Consider the following 12062-nt stretch of genomic DNA (forward strand, 5'->3'; position numbering starts at 1 on the left):
CGATGCGAGCCCATTTTCGTTCCGGGCCCCAAATCGCTATCGGGGGCGTCGGTGGAGATGTTCTAATGAACCCTGCAATATATTGGTGATGAGTATTGATGACGCGTAAAGCACACGCCCGTTGGGAACCCCAAGAGGAAGGTGTGATGCGTGCAGCGGCAAGTTTTCCCTCAGTAAGAAACCAACATTATCGAACCAGTAGGAGTCAAGGAGCACGTGAAGGTTGTTGGTGACGGAGTGTAGTGCGGCGCAACACCAGGGATTCCGGCGCCAACGTAGAACCTGCACAACACAATCCAAATACTTTGCCCCAACTTAACAGTGATGTTGTCAATCTCACCGGCTTGCTGTAACAAAGGATTAAATGTATGGTGTGGAAGATGATGTTTGTATGCGAAGAACAGTAAAGAACAATGTTTGCAGTAGATTGTATTCGATGTAAAGAATTGGACCGGGGTCCACAGTTCACTAGTGGTGTCTCTCCAATAAGATAAATAGCATGTTGGGTGAACAAATTACAGTTGGGCAATTCACAAATAAAGAGGGCATAACAATGCACATACATATCATGATGAGTAAAGTGAGATTCAATCGGGCATTACGACAAAGTACATAGACCGCTATCGAGCATGCATCTATGCCTAAAAATTCCACCTTCGGGTTAGCATCCGCACCCCTTCGAGTATTAAGTTGCAAACAACAGACAATTGCATTAAGTATGGTGCGTAATGTAATCAACACAAATATCCTTAGACAAAGCATTGATGTTTTATCCCTAGTGGCAACAGCACATCCACAACCTTAGAACTTTCTCATCCTTTGTCCCAGATTTAATGGAGGCATGAACCCACTATCGAGCATAAGTACTCCCTCTTGGAGTTACAAGTATCAACTTGGCCAGAGCCTCTACTAGCAACAGAGAGCATGCAAGATCATAAACAACACATATATGATAGATTGATAATCAACTTGACATAGTATTCCATATTCATCGGATCCCGACAAACACAACATGTAGCATTACAAATAGATGATCTTGATCATGATAGGCAGCTCACAAGATATAACATGATAGCACAAGAGGAGAAGACAATGATACGTCCCCGACGTATCCATAATTTATGTCGTTCTATGCTTGTTTTATGACAATACTTACATGTTTTGCTTGCACTTTATGATGATTTCATGCATTTTCCGGAACTAACCTATTAACGAGATGCCACAGTGCAGTTCTGTTTCTGCTTTGTTTTTGGTTCCAGAAAGGCTGTTCGGGCAATATTCTCGGAATTGGACGAAATCAACGCCAAACCTCCTATTTTTCCCGGAAGGCTCCAGAACACCGAAGAAGAGTCGGAGGAGCCAGGGGGGCCCCACACCATAGGGCCGCGCGGGCCAGACCCTGGCCGTGCCGGCCTAGGGTGAGGCCACCCTTTCGAGCCTCCTGCGCCGCCTCTTCGCCTATGAAACCCCTTTCGACCTAAAAACACAGTACCAATTGACGAAACTCTAGAAAGACTCCAGGGGCGCCGCCGCCATCGCGAAACTCCAATTCGGGGGACAGAAGTCTCTGTTCCGGCACTCTGCCGGGACGGGGAAGTGCCCCCGGAAGCCATCTCCATCGACGCCATCGCCTCCATCATGCTCCGTGAGTAGTTCCCCTATGGACTACGGGTTCTAGCAGTAGCTATGTCGGTATACTCTCCTCCATGTACTTCAATACAATGATCTCATGAGCTGCCTTATATGATTGAGATTCATCTGATGTAACCGGTGTTGTGTTTGTTGGGATCCGATGGATGATACATTATGATTAGTCTATCTATAAAGTTTGTGAAGTTATTGTTGCTGCAATCTTGTTATTCTTAATGCTTGTCACTAGGGCCCGAGTGGCATGATCTTAGATTTGAGCTCTATAATTATTGCTTAGATTGTATCTACAAGTTGTATGCACATGTCACTGTCCGGAACCAATGGCCCCGAAGTGACAGAAATCGGGACAACTTAGGAGGGATGGTAGTGATGTGAGGATCACATGTTTTCACGGTGTGTTAATGCTTTGCTCCGGTACTCTATTAAAAGGAGTACCTTAATATCCGATAGATTCCTAGAGGCCCATTTGCTGCCATTTGGTAGGACAAAAGATGTTGTGCAAGTTTCTCATTGCGAGCACGTACGACTATAATCGGAAAACATGCCTACATAATTAATAATCTGGATGTTCTATCTTAATGCTTTGATTCCTATCAATTGCCCAACTGTAATTTGTTCACCCAACACTTGTTACTTGTTATTGGAGAGTTACCACTAGTGTAGATCGCTGGGAACCCCGGTCCATCTCTCATCATTATATACTCGTTCTATATGTCATTGGAAGTAGTATCAACTATCTTCTGGTGCCATTGCTCTCATATTGCTATTACTGCTTTCTGTGTTACTCTTGCTCTCATATTCTTGCTACTTTCACATCACCCTTTGTTGCTAGTGCTTTTCAGGTGTGCAATTTGAATTGACAACTCAGTTGTTAAGGCTTATAAGTATTCTTTACCTCCCCTTGTGTCGAATCAATAAATTTGGGTTATACTACCCTCGAAGACTCCTGCGATCCCCTATACTTGTGGGTCATCAGACAACCATCTAGCTACTGCTATGGACCCATAGTCCAGGGCTGAACTACTCACTCATCGATCCGGAGACGATCATGGCGATGAAGAGTCCTCCGGGAGATGATTCCCCTCTCCGGTAGGGTACCGGAGGCGATCCCCTGAATCCCCAGAGATGTGATTGGCGGCGGCGGCGTCTCTGGAAGGTTTTCCGTATCGTGGCTCTCGGTACTGGGGTTTTCGCGACGAAGGCTTTAAGTAGGCGGAAGGGTAGGTTTAGGGGCGTCACGAGGGGCCCACACACTAGGGCGGCGCGGGCCCCTCCTTGGCCGCGCCGCCTTGGTGTGTCGCCACCTCGTGGCCCCACTTCGTATCCCCTTCGGTCTTCTGGAAGCTTCGTGGAAAAATAAGACCCTGGGCGTTGATTTTGTCCAATTCTGAGAATATTTCCTTTGTAGGATTTCTGAAACCAAAAACAGTGAGAAAACAAGCGGCTCTTCGGCATCTTGTCAATAGGTTAGTGCCGGAAAATGCATAATAATGACATAAAGTGCGTATAAAACATGTGAGTATCATCATAAAAGTAGCATGGAACATAAGAAATTATAGATACGTTTGAGACGTATCAAGTATATAAAGCAGACATTGTGCTATAAATGCAGAAGCAGGTAAAGAGTACATATGTTGAGCTACTAAGGAAATGTATTTAGTAAAAAAAACTTGTTTAGAAAGGTAAGTCAATTAATTTGGATTGAAGGAAGTATTTGATGTTTTTAGAGAAGCTGACAGTTTTCACTAACTTATTGTGTCTGTCACAAAGTTTAGGGGTCTGACAAATACGAAAAGCTGCATGTTTGAAGATTGACTATACATTTGAGCTGAGATGATAGGCTATAACTTTACAAATGACAGTCATGCGGTAGGGACACGGCGACGGTCAATGGTCTCATCCCCTCTAATGATGAAAAAGCGACTCGTGCTCGTGTGGTCAGAGCACAAATAGACCACAAAATCTTTGGATTCGCACCTGCAACAGATCGCAGACCTCCCGCCAAAACCACCCCCGTCTCCTCCTTTCTCTACGCCCAATGATCAGGCACCGATTAACGCAACCATTACCCACGCTTTGCGCAGCTTACCTCGCAGAATCACCTTGTACTCCACTGACAATCTACCCTACACCGTGCACGGGGCCCTTCAGCACCGAAAGGGTTCAGCTACGCTGCTGTACATCGTGGTTTCTGAACACAAGAACACCATTGCGACATTGTCTATGGTGCTAAGTGTACTAGGCCATAGCTTTTGGAAGTACTAACTCGCCTCGGTGATGGCGATGGCAGTTGATCATTACGAGACAAACAGGTACATTAGACTAGATAATTTAGATTAGACAAATTAGAGGCAAATCAGCTGGCTAGCTAGCTGCTCTAAGCGAGAGAGTATTTTGTTGCCACCAAGTGATCAGTGACCAGTGACCACTACACATGTTGGCTTGTTGCAGGTACAGCCCACGCACACTCTCCAGTAGCCACTCCACTCCACTTGACCATCGAGTCTTGGCAAGCGCGGCGCCGCGAGCGAGCCGAAGGCGCGGAGGCCGTGATGTTCACCGACGGCATGTCGAAGCTGACCGTGGGGGTGAGCATCATGGTGGCGCTCAGTCTGGCCGTCTTCCTCACCATCGTCATCCTCCTCCTGGCCGACCTCTTCTGCTCCCACCTCCGACGCCGCCGCCTCCGCGCGGACGCCGAGATGGCGCCGCACAAGAGGCCGAAGCTTGGCGTCCCGGCGTCGTCCCCGCCGCACACCGCCGACGACGCGTCGGTGGCCACCACCACCACGACGGCGACGCACGAGGCGCTCTCCAGCACCCCGCCCTTCTACTACGCGCACGGCGTCATGTGCGCGCCCACCCGCAAGGACCTCCTCCTCGCCATCCCCAAGCTCGAGGCCGCCGTGTGGAAGTGGTCTCCCGCGCGCCGCTCCTCGCCGTCGCCGTCGCCGCCGCGGTCCGAGCCCACCGCCCGCGAGTCCTCCTCCTCCGCGTACAGCGACGGCTTCCTGCGCATCTCCAACCCCGTGTACGAGCGGCGCACCACTGCCGCCCCTGGCGGGTACGAAGAAGACACGCCGTTCGACACGCCGGACGCCTCGCCGTCGCCGGGCGGGATTACCGAGGAGGGTGAAGGGGCGTTCTCGCCGCCGCTGTCCATGATGAGGAAGCTGCCGCCGCTGGGAGTGCTGGCGTGCCCTCCGCCGATGGCGGCGGGCTTCTACGATGGCCGGCCGCCGGTGACGCTATGGCCCGGTACGGTCGCCACCGACGCCAACCGGGCCTCCTCGTCGTCGTCCAACTTCACCACGCGATTCTTCTCCTCGTAGCCGTCGGAGTAACGAACATCTTCTGTATGCAACAGAGTGTTGTGATTGCTAGCTAGGAGTAGAACCTGATTTGATACAATACTTTGTCATGGTTCATCATCTCTACATCTTCTGCCCTGTTCGGTTTTTGCTAGATGTTCCAGATTATTTCTCAGCGCCAGGAAGCACATGCGTTCTTCTGCTCGGATTAATTTCTGAATCAGAGTAGTGCTCGTACCATTCCCTGGAATACTAGCTCCAGCGAAGATTAAAGTCTTGCATTGTTCTTCAGACCTCAATAGTTTTTCTACTGAAACCTAGTCAGTCGTTCAGAGTCCGAGGACCGATACAGTAGGGAGCCGTTGTGGTACTCGATCAGAGCCGCTGTTCCTTTGTCAGCAGGCTTTGGCATCCAATCCCACCAAAACTGTTTCCTGACCGGGGGCAATGAGTGTAAGTATGTAGCTAACTCTGAAACAAACATAAACTTAATTTGGCTCCCGGGTCATACGCTCCTTTAACAGAAAATTATATTTTGAAGTGTCAGAAAATTTTGATAAAACATTCTAAATCTACGTCTTCACGATATATGTGCGTTTGACAAGTTTCGTGAAAAACCGATAATTATTGTGATCTACTGTATGTAAAAAAAGAGAAAACAATTATTGTGAAAACTCTTATTTTTAGCACATAATTTTATATTTTTTACACATGCTACACGACAAGTTCAATTTTCATAAAACGGTTTTGTGAGCATGTAGCACGTGAAGATGTATGTGTGAATTTTTTGTTTTAAATTTTTTAACATTTCAAAATGTGTCCAAGATGCATTTCAAAATAAAGGGCATATATGCACGCATGTGCAAAAATACATAGCTCTCAAAATGCTAGTCCTTAATTTGCTAGTGCCAGTGCCACTGCCTAAAAATTGATCACGCCCATAGACTAGTCACTCAATCATTTCGTATTGAAAATAACATCATAATCTCAAGTATGGATACCATGGTAACAAAATATGGTAAAACAAGAAAAGGGGGCAAATAAACATGTCACCGTTGATTATTTTTTATTGTGCTGACAACTTCTATGTTGCTATAGACTCTATTGTCTCTGAGTTTGATCATCATTTTAATGAAGACGGGCCTTCTCAATTCTCACCTATGAAGATTACCAGGACATAGTTTTTTTTGGGAGAAAGAATTACCAAGATAGAGTTGCCTAGCAAGATGTTCGATGGTGGCTTAATGATTTGATGGTGTGCTACATGGAGCGAGGGATATCCAAAAATCTTAATCTTAGCGAATCTTAAAAAAGTTAAAATAAAGGTTAAGCTTTGCCATTGCAAGCGCAATCTAGATGGCACTCAAACTTCATTATCGGTAGGTTTGTAGGTTCTGCTTCGTTGCTATTACCATTGTACAAAGTGATTATGCTTAAGATGATATAAAATATTAATGTGCCGAGATTTTGCATGAGTCCTTCTTATGCTTTACACAGTTTGCTCGATCTTAAAAAAAACGTCGTTTAGGCACAAAAAAAAAGAACCCACACACTGTCTGCTCGTTGGAATATCTTGGGTTCTTCCAAAGGAGTCCGATCCTTAGACCAGCACGTCGTCGGGGAGACCTGTGGAAAGCCGTGACGTGCAATAATTTACCCGTTACGAAAAGCCTGATCGAACGTGCATGCATGCTATGCTTCGCCTTTGGCATTTTGGGTTTTGGCTTCGACCTGCAGGCGCTCGCACGCAGGCCACGGGCACAAGCACAACACACTTTTCTGTTCCACATTGTCTCGGTGCTGGCTGCCTCTCCCGTGGCTCCTGTTCCTGTGCGCGCGCCTGCGTAGGTAGGTACGCGCCTTGGATTCTTCTCTCTGAGCGACTTGCGTTCTGTTGCTTGCAATCCATGTCAGAGCCGCTGCCGTGTGCACAGTTTTATAATGGCGACCTGCGTGCTGACTGCGACGCCGCGCACTTGCGTGCTGCTGAGGCTGGTGCCAATGCATCACCACACTATAGCCTCGCCACGTCAGCTCTCGCCCCCACTCTCACCCCACTCTCACCCCACGGTGCCAGTGCACGGGCTATAGTGCCATCTCTCACCCCACTCTCGCCTCCCTACCGCCCCCACTAGCACCACTATCGCCCCTCTCACGCCTCGCTGTCGCCCCTCTCACGCCTCGCTGTCGCCCCAACGCGGGCGGTAGCCGGCGGCGGCGAAGCGATAGCGCGGCCAGCCCTGGCGCCGGCGGCGGCGTCCCGCCCCCACTCCGCGCTTTGCCTCGCCCCAAACCGGGCGCTACCGCCTCCACTCCCGCCCCCATTGGCACCAGCCTGAGACAGGGTTTGCATGAAACGCTGTGTAGGCGACGGTATGGATACCTCATACCTGTGCTCGTCCTTCATGACCCGCCCTGAAATGTAACGGGGAAAATCACGACAGTGTGGGTTTTTTCTTTTCCTTTGCCATTGCCAACTTCATTGTAGTTTGCCAATGTTGGAGTTCGCCCACGGATCAATCACATGAAACTAGACTAACACACACAAAGAATTATCGCCAAAGGCACGTATCGTGCCTTGTCTTTTTTTTTTTCTGTTTATTTCTCAATACTTGCCTGTTACAAACTCACGCAACACCTCGTGTATAAATACACGACCAACCGACCCAACACAGCTAGACCTAGTCCTACCCGTACATGACCTCCTAGTACAACTCGGACACAGCAACTGCCTTTGGACTTAGTTCACCTCCTATTTCCTACTCTACTCACGTACCAACTCTTGCACGATTCTGCTAGGACTAAAACTCACATGCATGCCTAAATCAGACAATACATGCCAACTAAGTAACCTAGTAGAACAAGTGCTGACTCCTAATCAAGATTAATGCTAACAATCTCTCCCTAATCTTAATTGACGATACTTTGCCTTTCGTGCTTCTCCGATCTTGACTCCATGCATATCCGCGTCTTGTCTAGGTCTCGCTCCATGACAAGTTTAATTGGCTCTCCCCAATTTTAACTTGGCGAATTTACGGAACAATTCAAACATGATCCGGACTACCCAGCCACGCTAGCAACCGTGGAACACACCGTCCACCCTAGCGCAATACATGCCGACTACCTCGTGGACTACACCATCCACTCCAGCCTCATGTAGAGACAGGTCCTCATTAAAGAGACTCCCCTTCACTGGTTTACCGCCCCCTTCACACTTGACATTGATCCTCTCGTCGAGACACGTAGACGACTTGGTTGAGGCACGCTGACAGCTACCCGCTATCCTCTTGTTGCGTCTTCGCCCATGGTGATATCCCTCACCGGACAGTCCCTCAACCTCCACACGCTTCAACTGCAATAGATCCTCACAGAGACAAGCACTTGGACACAACGACGACTCACAGACTCGATGACAACCCGACGTGCCAACTTGCACGACCACGACTCCTTGACTCATCAGACTCCTCCGAAGACGACTTTGACGAAAAACCCGCGGACGACGATCTTGACGAGACTCCCGGTACCACACCTCGGCACCACCTCTCCCATCAACGATCATCCACCACCTCGCCTTGCCAACGACGACACACTGTCAACCTTTCCGTGTTGCTCCACCGAGCAACGATCGACCGCCGCCTCGCTAACAGCAGCGCGGCGCCTGCTCCACCCGGTCGCTCCGCTGAGAGACCGTCGCCCGCCCCGAGGCGCTAGTAGGGTCGCCTCCCCGGGGCAAGCGTAGCTTCAAATCTTCGACCTCGCTCTGATACCAATTGTTGGAGTTCGCCCACGGATCAATCACATGAAACTAGACTAACACACACAAAGAATTATCGCCAAAGGCACGTATCGTGCCTTGTCTTTTTTTTCTGTTTATTTCTCAATACTTGCCTGTTACAAACTCACGCAACACCTCGTGTATAAATACACGACCAACCGACCCAACACAGCTAGACCTAGTCCTACCCGTACATGACCTCCTAGTACAACTCGGACACAGCAACTGCCTTTGGACTTAGTTCACCTTCTATTTCCTACTCTACTCACGTACCAACTCTTGCACGATTCTGCTAGGACTAAAACTCACATGCATGCCTAAATCAGACAATACATGCCAACTAAGTAACCTAGTAGAACAAGTGCTGACTCCTAATCAAGATTAATGCTAACAGCCAAGGAAAAGAAAACTTCAGTGACTACCCCCGTTCTAAATTGAAAATTAATGTTTAGATACGCAAGTATTAGACATGTTTTAGTGTGTAGATATATTTGTATCTAGATAAGAGGGGAGCAGACGGATCAGTATCCGCGCAGACTTGCATTCCTAGTGTATCCACTTGTTCGCGTAGACTAAAACGAACATTCTCAGTCCTGATCATGGCGCTGGAGATCACCCTTAGAGCTAGTATATCGAAAATTTAATGTAAAAACACGAGTCTTGGGTACTCCTGGTCCCGCAACCCTGTAGCGCCCTAAAATCCGTATTTCAAGGACATTTTGATTTTTTTTTTTTTTGCATGTAAAGGATGAATGAATGCACGTGCATGCCATTTTTCATACATAAATTTGAAAGTATGTAGCTTAGACAAACCTGACAGGTTTTAAGTAGTAGTATGAATGAAAATCGCTCTCTTGGAATTTTTGTAACTTTGGGATCGGGTAACTATGTACCTTAAGGCTAGGGTAAGTTTAATCGGGTTCGTAAGTATCCATGTTCTGAAAATACGCGTTAGTAAAGACACTGATATTCTAATACCAAGTATATTTTAATGCCAAGACATTGAAAAACCCCCATTGGGTTGCCCCCTCATGGGTGATTCCATGGCAACCCAGCCTCCCTGACCCTCCTTCTTCCCTACCCCATCGGCGTCGATGGTGGGAGCCACCGGGAAAAGCCTGGGCACTGCCGGCGGGGGTGGCCTCTCTTCTACCCAGCGTAGGCTGGTGGGCACGCGGCAGTGCACGGTGGCGTCTCAAACATCGGCGGCTGGTTGCGGAGGCAGCTGGCTCAACTCGGTGATGTCTGTTCGCCTCGCGGTGGTGGCGGCAAGTCTTTGTTGGCCCAGATATGAGTCATGTGGGCTCCATGTGGGCCTGCTAGGCATGGCTGTTCTCGTCGATGGTGCCCTTGGAGTGGACGTGGTGGTGCCGGGCGGAGCAGGAGGATATCCTCGTGGTGGCCTACATGCAGCATCGTGGAGGTGGCGACTTTACATGCCCAAGTTGGGGCCGAACGGGCCTGCAGGGCCTGGTGTGTCCTAGTTTCCGCACCCGGTCGGCACCCACCGGTGGCGGTGGAGGACGTCCTCCGGTTGGTTGTGTCGTCATCTGGTTCCAACCGTCCCACCTTCTCTAACTCGCAGGTCACGTGATGGACCTCATGACACGGACGTGAGTTCGCGGATGCTAGGGTGGCGGCCCCGAAAGGTGGACTATGGTGGCTCGGCGGGGGGCGACGTGGCGGTGATGATGGCTATCTCTTGAGTCCACGAGGGTCGCGAGGAGTGGGCATCGGGAGCTCATGGTGTTGGCGGCGCCTTGGCATGGTCAGTGCCCAAACCACGTTGTAGAAGCTCGGCCCGGGGATGACTTTTGGTTGAGGGACCAGGTGTGGCGAGGGTTTTTTCGGGCAAAATCCCAACGCTCATGCGCCAACGACGACGACACCTACGGGTTGTCATGACCCTCTTGAGGGCGTCGTCGTGGCTACCCTCTCTACATTAGGGCTCCAGGTGAAAACCCTAGACCTCGATGGTCTTGGCAACAACGATGTCTTTGGCACCGTGACCTCCTTAGGGGCGTTGTCTCCTTAGTCTCATGGCGTTTCCGGTGGTAAGCTCGGTGCTTTTTTTTTTTTGATCATCTCTGATTTGTTCTCAAGAGGAGTTCCTTGTCACTGTATCGATTTAGCCTGTTTCGAAGAGGAGTATAGAGCACACTATCTTTAACAAGCAAGATGTTAAGCATGCGACAACAAAACCTTGCACACATATCATGTACCGTAGAACCTTCTATTTCTTACACCTACACCACAAGTACATTATATATATCCCCTTCACTTTAAGATTGACAATCATACATAAGATAGTTTTCAGATAACACACTTTAGAGACCTCCTTGTATGTACCTAGAGATACTGAAATGGAATTATACATTTATATACAATATGATTATTCCAGCCCCACAACTAAATTTTTGGTGGAATGCTCATGCCCTTCTTCTTCTTCACGTATCAGACATTGGAAGAAAGATTTTCTAAGAGAGAACGCAACAAAAGAGATTCACCTAGAAATATTATTCGAATTAATCGAAAAATTCTAAATCACAAAAAATATATATTAAGTATTTAATATCAATATTAAGCACTCTACTAGATTAAGTGTAATATAAAAATATGTCCAACAATATTAGAACTTTGAGGTATTTAGTGTTTATATTACTCCTGATTATTGTTTCGAACTAATGAGAGCCGAAATTCAGATAAGCCTTGAAAGATTTAGATTCGCGGAAATGTTCCACTACTAAACATAAGGTTAATAATAAGCATTAAATGCTACATACCGAAGACCAGATAAATTATTTTGTAATGCTACCTGAATCATTTCTTATCATCATGACATCCCCAACAAAAAGTTATAGAAAAAATAGCATGGTAGAAGAAAAAAAGATTATGTGATAATAACCATAACAGAAAACCTTACATATAGAATAGAAAGGAATTATTGCCCAAAAAAACAACAAAATATAATGCTGACCAACTTAAAAGTAACCATGCAAAAGTACTAAATACAAAACACTCATTGTAATGTTTGTGTTATTACTTAGTACGATTTTTATCACACAAATTAATAAATCTAAAAACCGTTTAATTTGTTTCATCATGTTTGTACACTAGAATTTCATATTATTTGTGAATTTCTAGTTTGTATATGATCAATTTGAAATTTCATCATGAGTCAATCTGAAATTGCCAACTTTCAGTGAGTACTTGTGACCTGCCAAAAGAAAGGAACTTCGTTCATCTAGACTAGGCCTCGTTTTCCTCGCTGGACGTAAGTGCGGACTGCGCAGACACACAACGGGCCGAAATGGCCGGAACTCCCG

General features: G+C 47.6%; 1 protein-coding gene across 1 annotated transcript; it reads left to right on the top strand.

Annotated features, from left to right (window-relative positions):
• The first annotated feature begins 4078 nt into the window (after positions 1-4078).
• On the top strand, positions 4079-5248 carry LOC127330813 (uncharacterized). The gene has a single exon (XM_051356898.2). The coding sequence runs from the start codon at positions 4203-4205 to the stop codon at positions 4980-4982; it is 780 nt and encodes a 259-aa protein (XP_051212858.1). The 5' UTR covers positions 4079-4202; the 3' UTR covers positions 4983-5248.
• The last annotated feature ends 6814 nt before the right edge of the window (positions 5249-12062 follow it).

This window comes from Lolium perenne, chromosome 2, assembly GCF_019359855.2.
Source record: "Lolium perenne isolate Kyuss_39 chromosome 2, Kyuss_2.0, whole genome shotgun sequence".
Classification (NCBI taxonomy): Eukaryota; Viridiplantae; Streptophyta; class Magnoliopsida; order Poales; family Poaceae; genus Lolium; species Lolium perenne.